The sequence below is a fragment of the Rhizopus delemar genome, genomic scaffold (genome assembly GCF_000149305.1).
Source record: "Rhizopus delemar RA 99-880 supercont3.3 genomic scaffold, whole genome shotgun sequence".
Lineage (NCBI taxonomy): Eukaryota > Fungi > Mucoromycota > Mucoromycetes > Mucorales > Rhizopodaceae > Rhizopus > Rhizopus delemar.
Genome location: NW_027137829.1, coordinates 985291 through 998976, shown reverse-complemented (window position 1 = coordinate 998976; position 13686 = coordinate 985291). Strand labels below are relative to the sequence as shown.

The following is a 13686-nucleotide window of genomic DNA, read 5'->3' as shown; positions in this document are numbered from 1 at the left end:
TATGATTCGCATTTAGAAGTGGCTTTCGACCTCTCTTCTCAGTTAAATTGTCAACATCGTCATCGACCTTTCCCTCTAGTCGATCTACAAGCTTATTTTGGTCTTTTTGAAGCCAATTATAGCCAGTTTTTCGAAGGATATTCATTAAACTCGCCGCTTTACCTGCAGTCAAGCCTTTTTCATAGACATAAAAAAAAAACATTTCCTTGGTTTCATCTCCACGGTGTATTTTCCTGGTATGCCCTTGACTTGCGTCTTTAGAAACTGTAGTCTTATTAGTAATTTTTGGGGTTCTTTTTTCTTTTTCGGGTGGTTTCAGGTCCATATGTAAATCATAATTGGTAACATCGTCTAGAGGATATGCCTCTTCGTCTACTTCCATTTATACAGGCTCTAAACCATCTTCATCCATGGCGTTTCCTTTGCCGTCTTCGAAATAAACTTTAAAAGACATAATATTTAATATTTTGTTTAGAAAATAATTTTATGAATAAAAGAAAAAGAGTGCCAAAAAGATTTACCAGCTCATTTTGGATTAGTGTGTTATACGTAACTTTCAAGTGTGCCAAAGGAAAAAAAAAAAAAAGTGTGCCATTTCTTTCGGAGTGTACCTTGCCAGATAAATCAATAAAGAGACTGAGCCAACGACAAGCCCATTTTTGTTTTTGGGTATCGCTGTTTTGTGTCATGGGTACTTCTTTTTCTTCTCAAAATGTCCCTACAACTTATTGGTATGGTTTCAAGTTCATTTGAAAAAAAGTTGGTGCGCGTATAATTGCCCTTTTTGCGTGTGAACTAAATTTGAAAGAAAGGTAGATTTATGCTTCTTCTCAGAACCGGAACTCCTTCATTTTTACTCCCTGACTCAACAAAAAAAGCCGTGGTGCCGTATAGCACGTACGTACGTGCTATACAAGTAAATACGACCAAATTTTAAAATTATAACTCACTTTTATATTCATTGTGTATGTCACAGAAAATCCTTCTCACAAAATAAGTGTTTTGATCTTAAGGAAAGTTTTGGTTTTAAATATATATACAACATTCTTATTTCCTTTGGGAACATAAACACTTAAAATGCGCAAATATATATTCGTATAAAATACAAGAGAGTATTATAGAAGAAGAATGTTTTAAGTCTCAATAGAAAACAATAAAGCAAATAGAAACGAAAAGAGCAGCGAAGGACAAAACAAAATGTGGTCGGGGTACCGCCTAACAGCCTTGAAAACTGCTTAACAGGCCAACGGTCTGAGATAGTTTTTTGTCATTCATCAGTTTCGTCATAAAATGCATATTCTTCATACCAATATAATGTCAATAAAGTGCTATTTACTGACTGTTCATTAGTAGTCCAAGAATCACTTTGTTTATAGGTAAGATAGCGACAGCAGAATTCTTTATTTATTACTTTTTTTATAATATGCCGTTTTTAAACTTGAATAATTACTATAAGAACTAAAAAAACCCTCTTTTTTTCCTCCTTCAAAGCATTTTTTCCAATCCATTTTTTCTTCGCTTTCCTTGAATTGTTGAACGTACTCCATATCTGTTTTAGGCAGATCAGCTTCGGCGCGAAGTATGTCAATGTTAGAGCTGCTTTGGTTCACTAAACTTTTTGCCAGTTCCGATAATTCAGGTGGTGGTGGCATTGGCTCAACAAGTGAATCCGATTCTCCTATATACATACGTTTGCAGGTCTCGGTGTACAATAAACCATCACTAGTATAAGCACGTAGTCGTTTTTTTAATAGAGTATCAGGCATGGATTCCAACGTATTTGAAATTTTTTTAAATTGCTTGTTTGTTTGATCACAAACTTCAAGTAAAGCTTCAGTTACTGACTTTTCTGCTGGAATTCTAGTCGACGTCTGCTCTTTAGCAATTGAGTATAATTTCTGTATAATAGGGCCATCCTGGAATTCACTTGATAACAAGGATAGTTTTTGAGAAGAAAAAAAATATGCTAATGCCATCATTGCTGGTAGGGGAGTTGCTTTGGTGGCTTCCGCGATGGTGTTCTTATCCAAGATATAACATTTTTCAGCCCAATATTTACTGGGGATTCCTTTTGCAAACTCAAAGGTTGTTGGTTCAAAATCCATACTGATTTCAGTACGTGTAACATGTGTGCCAAATACAATAACAATTGGTTTTGCTTTAAAGCATTTTTTTACTGATAGCGAATAGTTAATAAGACGGTCAATGAATTCTGTTGTAATTGTATGCTGAACTTCAATCAGTATTGGTGGCAAACTTGTAGACGATACGTTGGCAGCATAAACAGTATCGGATTTAGAACCACCTGCCCATTCTGTTGGTCTCGGTAAATACAAGGAAGCAGCGTTTGGACCTACACGAAAAGTCAGCATTTGTATGTGTAAGAATTATTGAGCATTTCTTACCTATCAAGGTAATGGTAATCATTTCAACCACATCCGGATTTCGCAAAACCAACTTCGAAATTAAGTCGCTTCCTGGTGGATACTTTGGATCCATGGCAAATAATAAAAGTTCTGGATCTATAATTCAGGGGTTAGAAACAATAATTTTATGTCTATTGTGTTTTTCAAGAAAATGGGAACCATACCTTTTTTTTTTTATAAGGGAGGTCGTTTATGACCCCCGGATTTTATTGGTTATAAATCTTATTATTATGATTTGTCTGACCTACAGTGTTTTAATGGGAACCATACCAATAAGTTGTAGGGATATTTTGAGAAGAAAAAGAAGTACCGATTGAGTATCATGGGTACCGATACCGGTACCGATTGAGTATTATGGGTATCGGTATCGGTACCGATTGAGTATTATGGGTACCGATACCGGTACCGGTACCCTTGACACAAAACAGCGATACCCAAAAACAAAAATGGGCTTGTCATTGGCTCAAACTTGTTTTTTTTTTAATGGATGAAAATTTTAATGTTTATTAAAACTCATCAAAGAGTATACAAGTGTATTAAACAGTGACTTGTCGCGAAAATACAAAAGATATTAGCATAGAGAATTGTAAGCAGATAGTTTCAATAGCTCCTTCTGGATTTGATTGATGACAATCTCATCCACGACAGGAGACTGTTCAAAGAACTGTTGCCAGTGGGCTTTCCAAATGAATCGAATGACTGTAGCAAAAAAATCATAGATTGTAAACTTGTCATGATAGTGTAAGATGTAATACTTGGATAATCTAAGTGTGGATAAATCCTCAAATATTGAGCTACAGTTGGGATCTTTAGGATTTGACAAGTATTTCTTGAAGGCTGCGTTCCACAAGTCTTGTTTTTGAATACAAGTAAAGAGCATATGCTGCTCTGTTTCTGGTAGCTTGCACAATTGGCAGTAGTCGTCATCTACTTTTGCTGGGATGATTTCTACTGAAGAAGTCTGTACCATACATTTCTAGGAATATGATACATAGGACTACTGATAAAGGCTTTCCAGTTGTTGTGACTTATATTTGTGATTTGTGTGTTTGAGTTGAATCTGAACATTGTCTTTAGTTGACGATTCTTCAAGGTTGTTATATTGATATCTTCATAGCTCATTTGTTGAATGAATGGGTCAAAGTTGATGTTTGGTTCAGTTGGGTGCTCTTCATTGTCCAATTCAAGATCTTGCTGTTCAGCTGATAATAAAGATGCAAAATATGGCTTGAAGATAAGGTTTCCAGTAAGGACAGCATTTTTGATTTTTTGTAGAATATTGGGAGAGCCACAATGTTGTCTGCTTTTGAACTGTATACCATTTGAAAGGAAATCTTGTTCAAAGAAATGATATGCTTTTTGTGCTTGAAGGAACTTGCTAAATTTGAATTTTTCTTGAGGGTCTTCTTCGCATATATCTTTGAAGGGAATGAGTAGACTAGTTTGTGATGATATTGTCAAGTCATTTTCGGTAGGTAAACGAGGACAGGAGTCCAAAGCACTAAACATGGGGATTAGTGGATGGAGGCCTTTCATGTTGCCGTATAATCTAGAATGTTTGAATATCAAAGGGATGACGTGTGAAGGAGCATCAAAGGAAGATTACAGAGTAAATATCAACATCTTATATAGGAAGTCTGGTATCCTTTGACGACAGTTTAACAGCAATGGATTGATATATCGAAACTGGAAAACCTTTTGCTGAACTTCTACATTCAATAATGAGACACCACCTTTATTTTTCGGCTGTTCTAGAGTTGTCCGAGCAATCCTGGGAAACAGGTTGTGGGCCACGAATTGATACGCAATAGAAGACACCTTGTTGTAAAAGCTTTTTGGGAGACTTGTAATTCGCAGGAAATGCCACAACTTGGAGAGTATGAGTGTATTAGCAATGTGTGCCCTGCCATAAACGGAAAGTTGACGCTGTGAATGAATGTTAACCGAGTTTTCAAGCTTGCGGATGGTTTCTTTATAGAATATAGTTCGTTGATCGTTGGTGAACCATATAGGGTATCCAAAGTACTTGATGTAGCCTAATGATTGAGAGTCAAACCACCTGAGACCATTATGAATGATTAGTTCTTTGAGTTCTCGATTGTTGAATGTGGTTCCACCGGCTAAAGGAAATGCCACCGACTTGGAATAATTTACTTGAGAGTTAGACGCACCATTATATACTTTTAGACGCTCTTGTAGTTCTAGAAATTCTTCCTTAGAATTGATAAATATGAGTATATCGTCTGCGTAGGCTAATAATTTAACTGGTCTTGGTGCTGTTTATTGCAAGTCAGAGTTGGATCTTCTAGCTTTAAGACAGTAGCCATCAATGATTTCATTGTGAAGGATGGATAGTAAGAATGGTTCTATTGCAAGATTGAAAAGTATAGGTGAAATCGAGTCTCCTTGACGTAATCCGTGCAATTGTTGTATACTGTCAGACAAAGATCCATTCACGTTGACGGATATAGAATTGCCAAAGAAAAGGTCGTGGATACACTTGATGAATTTATTGGGGAAACCAAACCTGTTGAGTACTTTGTACAAATATTCGGGGTGAATACGATCGTAGGCCTTTGTTTGATCTAACATAACTCCTAAACTTTCTGATATTGGCTTTGATTTAGAGTGTCCAATAAAATTTTTGAAATCGTTTCATAACTTGGTTTTCAGACCTTTTCAAAAATTTTCGGTCCTTCTCTTTTTTTTTAGGACCATGTCAATTTTGATTTTAGACGTTCACAAAAGGGATTTCAGAGGGTCTCACTTTTTTATGGACGGAATCCTTTTTATTCCATGATAATGCCAAACCACACACAGCCAAGATGACTCAAAAACATCTTCATGGCATGGGTTTTGAGGTTCTTCCTCATCCTGAATACTCGCCAGACCTCTCACCTACTGACTATCACTTTTTTTGTGCTTTGGAAAATCATATAATGGGTAAAACGTACCGTACAAGAGAGGAGGTCATTTCTGCCTTCGAGGGGTTTCTTGAAGCTCAACCCCTTAATTTTTACGATAAAGGCATAAATGACCTACCATTAAAATGGCAAAAATGTGTAGATTCTGATGATACTTATTTTGCATAAAAAAGTTTTATTTTTGATTGAGTTGTGTCTTTTTGAAATACGAGAAAAAAAACGTACAAAAATTTTTGGGGTACCTGATATTAACACACTTTAAAGTAATTTTTTAAAAGCATTCTTTATTTAAAAATAAAAATTATAAAGATATATATACAGCACTTCTTTTTAGTTCTCAAAACCATAGTAGTTTTGATTAACAGGATTAACCGCGAGAAGGTAAGAAGTTATCTAATCCCAAAAAAAAAATGTGTGGCAGGCGACCCCAACCACGCCTTAGTAATTGGTCAGGCGATCCCAAACCAAACTAAAGCATTTAAGCATCCCCCAGAACCTCTAGAGCACCACCTTCAAACTAAAAGCATCGAATATAATTCGTGACATTACGGCTAATGATAGTTAGACTAACGGGGCCTCCTGACGATGGACAAAGCCACCACTAATAATTCAAAGATGACACTCTTGTAAAGAAAGAAAGAAAAAAGAAAAAGCAAAGATGAAGGAGAATTAAAAATACTTCAAAAATAAAATCATCCAATAGGGTTGCAGTAGGTGTTCGTACTCATTCTATAGTAAAAGGTGGGCTAGATGCAGTCAGTAGCTGTTACGAAATTTTGGGGGAACACAAGTTTCCAATTTTGATCCAAGAAACCAAACCCCCTTAAAATCCCTTCGCATGCTTTTTCACAGCTAAGAAAGATGCCCAAAGTATAGTCGTAGATCCTTACTTTTTGCCATCTGTTAGTTACGGCAGTTTTTTCCGATTAAAATGGTACTAATCTTGTTAAAATCGGACGTGCCTGGCAAAAGTTGCTTAGGCGGGTGAATATCATAGAATCAAGAAAATCAAAAATCTCGGGAAACACAAAACCTAAAAAATCCACCTCCTTGAAAAAAAAAACTTGCAATCCATGCATATCTACATATGAAAATGAGGTACACAAAAATTGTGACGCGTAGAAACCTCCAATCAACATAGAAATTGATTGTGAGTCCACTCATTTTATAGTGAGGCTTCTTTCACACCTATTGCATAGTAAAATGGATGGCCCACCAGCTTTCATCTTGGTTGATGATTTTGGAAAGTGAAAGCGTCTAATTTAAAAACTGTCCAATAAAATTTTTTGAAATCGTCTAATTTTAGACTGAAATGCTGTACCATGTCAAGTCGCTTTCCATAACTTTGTATACTTTTTTCCTTTTTTGGCAAGCGACTCAAAGACACCTCTTATTACAACACAACTTCACTTCGAAAACAAAACCTTTGACAATTGCAATGGCACCCCTTAGAGGTAGCTACAAAACAGTAGCAGACCCTGCTCTGTCCGACGAACAGCTTTCCGAACTTGAAACCTATTTTATGGAATTTCGAAAACAACTACATTGTCCAGCATGCAATCAAGTGACAACATTTCACCGCCATGGTTCCTCAACTAAAGCACCCTATCAACCACAATTTAAGTGTACTTCCTGCAACAAAGTTTTCAAAGCCTTTGAAATGTACCCGATCGTGTGTCAAACCTCTCAAGGTTCACCGCCTGCTCCTCAACTTCCACATGCGCCACCTACCGTATCTACAAACGATGTTCTTCTCGTCTCCATCGATCAAACTGCACTCATTCAACAATTATACACCACTGTTGAAAAATTGACCTCCGAACTCAACCAAGCTCGGCTTGAGATCCAAAACCTCCATAATCGCATAAATGATATGACCGAGCAAATCCCACAGGTCGCAATGACCGATTTCCCTCCATTACCAGGGTCTTCCAAACACACAACTGACTTTCCCGATGCTCCTTGGCATAACACTGCCAAAGTCCAAGCACTCAAACACCCCTTTAATCAACAACGTGAACAGCGTCGAATTCAACGCCAAGCTGCTGCCGCACGCTTCTTCCAACCACCATCCGAGAACCAAGGTTTCAAATACCTTTATGTCCCCACGAAAGCCCGAATTCCAGTTGGTACACTCCGCACCACTTTTCGTAAACTTGGAATTAATAACGCTCGCCTCCTTGATGTTCACTATCCTGCCAGAAACATCGCTGCCATCTTGATCCATAACGACTATGGACAAGATTTCAAAGATCTCCTTCACCATCATAATGTACCCATTAAAGACGACTTCAAACCATTTAGTGGTACTATACTTGCTAACCCCAAATACGCAGAATTATCATCTGAGGAACGTGATTCGATTGTAACAGAACTTCAAAAGATTCGTCTTTCCCGCGCCCTGGACCATATTAGACCACCTGTCAAATATGCCGTCGCACGCTATTTCCTAGACCAACATTGGATCCCCCGATCAAAGTTTGATTCTATCATTGCAGAACGTTACAGCCCAAAGGTGTCCGCGATCTTCGCGCAAACACATTCCTCACAACCAAACCATACAGAAGAGGAGGATTTTGTCATGGACACTCAGGAAGAAACTGCCATGCAAAATCTTCTCCTATCCGGAACCGACACCCCCGTTCGACATTAAATAAATGAGCTCCCTAAGGATCTCTTTATTTAATGCTACTGGCCTCCCCAAACAGGCGATCTCCCCAATACTTCAACTCTCCCAAAACTCGGACCTGCTTTTCATTACGGAAACGTGGCTCCTGTCGCCAAACCGGTATCCAACTACCTGGTTTCAATATCACACATACGGCTTAACGACAAATTCTTATAATGTTCACCGTGGGACCCTTGGCCTAGCCCTCTTGGTTAATCCCAATTGCAAATTACCTGTCTATCAACTTTCTCATGACCATACTTTATTGGCTAAGTATTCATTATCAATTGTCCTCTCTTCTAAAATACTTATTCATTGTCTTTATCTACCTCCCTCTTTAGAGGCGGATGATGTATCACAAATACTAGATTTATTACCATTATATTTTTCAAGTACTACTACTACCATTATCTGTGGGGACTTCAACGCACGCATGGGCGGATTTACGGGCGACACCAGGACAAATGCTGCAGGCCGGAGACTATTCAATTGGATGACAGCTCACAACCTCATCCTCTGGAATGAACGACTTTGCTACGGTGAGCCTACTTCTTACACATTCCACGGCAATAGTATTATCGATTTCTTTTTTAGTAACACTGAACTGCACGCGCCTGCCCTTCGTATACGTGATGATTTGTCCCTCAACTCGAATCATAAATTCATGACTCTCTCCTTTAGTCTCCCAGATATATCTGTTGACACCCTACCTCCTTCGCGAACAACCTGGAACTTAGGAAAACTAAAACACCAAACAAACCGTGACAAATATCGGGAAGTATTTACTCAAAACCTCCCTTTAATACTACCTCCACGTTCATCCATTTCCTTTTCTGATAGACCCGAAGCATGTCGATACATTGATTCCATACATGATTCGCTCTGTAATATTATCATTTCAACACTTGATTCCGTTTGCGGTCGACGCTCATCCCAAACAATTGATTACTTAAAGGGCTTCTGGACACATGAAATGACGGCAGCTTTTAACCGCAAGGAGTACTATTACAAGAAATGGCGGAAAGCTAGAGGGTTGAATTGTTTTAAGTACTGGTTACAACACCAAGAAGCTCAAGCAGCATTACGACGATTAGTGACCAAACGAAGGAAAGAAATGTGGAAGCTTTTCTGCGATCAAATGGCACAGGGTGAATACACAAAAGCTATTGCTAAATTCAGCAAGATACGTAAAAACCGAAAGATCAAAGCAACCTTCACCACAACAGAGGGACCCCAACATTCCGCAGACACTATGGCTCATCACCTTCAACAGATATATGCTGGCAATTTTCTTCCAACTCGTGCCCCAAGAGATGTTCCATCTCAACCCGATCCACGGCCGTTTGATATCGCCAACTGCCCATTTGATATCGACACCATAAATACAGCAATTAAAGAACTCCCTCGACATAAAGCTCCTGGTGTTGATCACTTCACCATAGAAATGCTCTCACCTATCACTGATATTTTGACACCCATATTGCTTTATATATTTCGATTATGTTGGCAATGGTCATACACTCCTCTTCCTTGGAGAGTAGCCCAAGTTATTCCTATACACAAAAAAGGTCCAGTTTCCGATCCAGGTAACTTCCGCCCTATCAGTCTAACTTCCACATTTCGAAAAATACTAGAAAAATGTCTATATCCTACTTTTGAACAAGAAAGCCCATCTCTGGACATAGCTCAAGGAGGATTCCGCCCTGCCCGTAGTACCCTGGACCAGGCTCTGCCTCCTAGAAATATGTTCAATTTTACGCCGCAAGCACAGAACACCACCTACTCTGGCTTTCCTGGACATCAAATCAGCATATGACACAGTTGACTGTGAGTTTATATGGCAAACACTCCAACCCTCACTCTCGCCACCATTACTTGCTCTTATTCGTCATCTTTTTGACGACGTTTATATCGAAGTCCTTGTGTCAAATGCTATTTCATCTCGTTTCACACCTACCACTGGCGTTCTTCAAGGTTCCATACTGTCACCTTTTCTGTATTCCATATATATAAACCAACTATCATCTTTACTTCGTCACCAGCCACTTGATGAGGCTCCTTCACAAGATATCTGCCAGCTCACAGAATCTCTTAACTGCCTATTATATGCAGACGATGTTGTCCTCATAGCCAATCCCACGGAACTTGAAGTCTTACTACAGAAATGTGAAGAACATAGCCAACGCTTAGGCTACCGCTGGAATCCACTCAAATGTGCCATCCTTGCTCCACCCATCGATTCGCGCAGATATTCCTTGTATGATACTCTGCTGCCTCACCAAACCTCCTTTTCTTACCTGGGTATCCCCATTAGCCCTGGTGGATTTTTGAACACAAATGACTTGGTCCAAAACAACATTAATAAGGCGCTCCAAACAATGAATCAAATGTCAACTCTTGGCGTCAACCCTAAAGGCTTTGATCGTCTTCTCTCTGTTCGCTTTTATACACAAATAGTACGCTCACAACTCGAATATGGTCTTGCTATTAGTCCGGTTTCAGCTACCCAATTAAAAAAAACTAGAAGCATGTCAAACACAATGTATACGAAAAATCTTTGGTGGTGGTACTCGATCCTCAACGAAAGTTATGCTACACCTGGTCAATCAACCCACCATGAAGGAACGTGTTCATGTATTACAAGCTAAATTCTTACTTCGGTCAATATGTTCACCTGACGATACTCTGGTTGCTAAATTTCTACCGCACATACGCCCTCCATCCAGCCACTCCCAATGGTATAAACTATCGAAAACACCTATTTGGCAACAGTACACCGCTATGTTGGACGATGATACCTATGACTCTCATGCTTTTGCAGGAATCTGTAAGCAATATTTGGCAGATAATCTTGATGATCGAAGAAACAGTACCAACTCTGCTCTCCTGTCCTCTTGTCGTCCTACGCTAGGAGTCGACCCTATCCTCTGGTTGCCCATGTCGAACACAGAACGTAGCCGAATAGTTCGCTGGCGTCTAGATTGGCTACCCGGCGGTGTCCCCAAACCGTGCATTTACCATCCAAATGACATGTTTACTAAATCCCATGCCATATGGTGTCTACATATGCATCGTCGACTACAAATGCCTTTGACGGTACCTGATCCTTTATCATTTCTCATAAACAAGCTGCCTAACAGACGAAAACTCAAGCTGTCGTCCTCCTCAGCCCCCAAGGCTTCAACATTTTCTGCCTGGACAGTTCGGTGGCCAGCCATGTGCCTTATCCTCTTTGAACTTGACTACCTACATCATGGTGAACTTCCTCCTGAAACTCCCCCCCTTGGTACCAAACTGATAACTTGATTATGCAACTCTTAATCTAGTATTTTGTGATACAGCTTCCCCCTTCATCTTTTCTTTCTCTTTTTTATCCTTTTGACCATCAAAAGGTTTTTTCGTACAATTTTCAACTTCCTAGACCTGACCCGGGCAATTCAATACGCAAGTATTATGTGCTCATTTGGGTCGTTTTATAAATTTATTCATAAATAAAAATCATTCTTTAATCGTACCATGTCAAGTTTGAGCCAATGACAAGCCCATTTTTGTTTTTGGGTATCGCTGTTTTGTGTCATGGGTACTTCTTTTTCTTCTCAAAATGTCCCTACAACTTATTGGTATGGTTTCAAGTTCATTTGAAAAAAAGTTGGTGCGCGTATAATTGCCCTTTTTGCGTGTGAACTAAATTTGAAAGAAAGGTAGATTTATGCTTCTTCTCAGAACCGGAACTCCTTCATTTTTACTCCCTGACTCAACAAAAAAAGCCGTGGTGCCGTATAGCACGTACGTACGTGCTATACAAGTAAATACGACCAAATTTTAAAATTATAACTCACTTTTATATTCATTGTGTATGTCACAGAAAATCCTTCTCACAAAATAAGTGTTTTGATCTTAAGGAAAGTTTTGGTTTTAAATATATATACAACATTCTTATTTCCTTTGGGAACATAAACACTTAAAATGCGCAAATATATATTCGTATAAAATACAAGAGAGTATTATAGAAGAAGAATGTTTTAAGTCTCAATAGAAAACAATAAAGCAAATAGAAACGAAAAGAGCAGCGAAGGACAAAACAAAATGTGGTCGGGGTACCGCCTAACAGCCTTGAAAACTGCTTAACAGGCCAACGGTCTGAGATAGTTTTTTGTCATTCATCAGTTTCGTCATAAAATGCATATTCTTCATACCAATATAATGTCAATAAAGTGCTATTTACTGACTGTTCATTAGTAGTCCAAGAATCACTTTGTTTATAGGTAAGATAGCGACAGCAGAATTCTTTATTTATTACTTTTTTTATAATATGCCGTTTTTAAACTTGAATAATTACTATAAGAACTAAAAAAACCCTCTTTTTTTCCTCCTTCAAAGCATTTTTTCCAATCCATTTTTTCTTCGCTTTCCTTGAATTGTTGAACGTACTCCATATCTGTTTTAGGCAGATCAGCTTCGGCGCGAAGTATGTCAATGTTAGAGCTGCTTTGGTTCACTAAACTTTTTGCCAGTTCCGATAATTCAGGTGGTGGTGGCATTGGCTCAACAAGTGAATCCGATTCTCCTATATACATACGTTTGCAGGTCTCGGTGTACAATAAACCATCACTAGTATAAGCACGTAGTCGTTTTTTTAATAGAGTATCAGGCATGGATTCCAACGTATTTGAAATTTTTTTAAATTGCTTGTTTGTTTGATCACAAACTTCAAGTAAAGCTTCAGTTACTGACTTTTCTGCTGGAATTCTAGTCGACGTCTGCTCTTTAGCAATTGAGTATAATTTCTGTATAATAGGGCCATCCTGGAATTCACTTGATAACAAGGATAGTTTTTGAGAAGAAAAAAAATATGCTAATGCCATCATTGCTGGTAGGGGAGTTGCTTTGGTGGCTTCCGCGATGGTGTTCTTATCCAAGATATAACATTTTTCAGCCCAATATTTACTGGGGATTCCTTTTGCAAACTCAAAGGTTGTTGGTTCAAAATCCATACTGATTTCAGTACGTGTAACATGTGTGCCAAATACAATAACAATTGGTTTTGCTTTAAAGCATTTTTTTACTGATAGCGAATAGTTAATAAGACGGTCAATGAATTCTGTTGTAATTGTATGCTGAACTTCAATCAGTATTGGTGGCAAACTTGTAGACGATACGTTGGCAGCATAAACAGTATCGGATTTAGAACCACCTGCCCATTCTGTTGGTCTCGGTAAATACAAGGAAGCAGCGTTTGGACCTACACGAAAAGTCAGCATTTGTATGTGTAAGAATTATTGAGCATTTCTTACCTATCAAGGTAATGGTAATCATTTCAACCACATCCGGATTTCGCAAAACCAACTTCGAAATTAAGTCGCTTCCTGGTGGATACTTTGGATCCATGGCAAATAATAAAAGTTCTGGATCTATAATTCAGGGGTTAGAAACAATAATTTTATGTCTATTGTGTTTTTCAAGAAAATGGGAACCATACCTTTTTTTTTTTATAAGGGAGGTCGTTTATGACCCCCGGATTTTATTGGTTATAAATCTTATTATTATGATTTGTCTGACCTACAGTGTTTTAATGGGAACCATACCAATAAGTTGTAGGGATATTTTGAGAAGAAAAAGAAGTACCGATTGAGTATCATGGGTACCGATACCGGTACCGATTGAGTAT

The 13686-nt window shown here is 38.4% G+C and overlaps 5 protein-coding genes across 5 annotated transcripts; 2 read left to right on the top strand and 3 right to left on the bottom strand.

Annotated features, from left to right (window-relative positions):
- Positions 1 to 1400: 1400 nt before the first annotated feature.
- On the bottom strand, positions 1401 to 2499 carry RO3G_04586 (uncharacterized protein; the record flags this gene model as incomplete). Its single annotated transcript, XM_067659176.1, has 2 exons — positions 1401 to 2353; positions 2406 to 2499. The coding sequence occupies 2 exons, from the start codon at positions 2497 to 2499 to the stop codon at positions 1401 to 1403; spliced, it is 1047 nt and encodes a 348-aa protein (XP_067515277.1).
- Positions 2500 to 3374: 875 nt separating this feature from the next.
- Positions 3375 to 3962, bottom strand: RO3G_04585 (uncharacterized protein; the record flags this gene model as incomplete). Its single annotated transcript, XM_067659175.1, has 1 exon — positions 3375 to 3962. One exon carries the CDS (start codon positions 3960 to 3962, stop codon positions 3375 to 3377), a length of 588 nt encoding a protein of 195 aa, XP_067515276.1.
- A 2826-nt stretch (positions 3963 to 6788) lies between these two features.
- RO3G_04584 (uncharacterized protein) lies at positions 6789 to 8003 on the top strand (the record flags this gene model as incomplete). The annotated part of the gene is made up of 1 exon (XM_067659174.1): positions 6789 to 8003. The coding sequence occupies one exon, from the start codon at positions 6789 to 6791 to the stop codon at positions 8001 to 8003; it is 1215 nt and encodes a 404-aa protein (XP_067515275.1).
- A 1153-nt stretch (positions 8004 to 9156) lies between these two features.
- RO3G_04583 (uncharacterized protein) lies at positions 9157 to 10666 on the top strand (the record flags this gene model as incomplete). Its single annotated transcript, XM_067659173.1, has 2 exons — positions 9157 to 9604; positions 9759 to 10666. The coding sequence occupies 2 exons, from the start codon at positions 9157 to 9159 to the stop codon at positions 10664 to 10666; spliced, it is 1356 nt and encodes a 451-aa protein (XP_067515274.1).
- Positions 10667 to 12307: 1641 nt separating this feature from the next.
- On the bottom strand, positions 12308 to 13406 carry RO3G_04582 (uncharacterized protein; the record flags this gene model as incomplete). Its single annotated transcript, XM_067659172.1, has 2 exons — positions 12308 to 13260; positions 13313 to 13406. 2 exons carry the CDS (start codon positions 13404 to 13406, stop codon positions 12308 to 12310), a joined length of 1047 nt encoding a protein of 348 aa, XP_067515273.1.
- Positions 13407 to 13686: the final 280 nt, after the last annotated feature.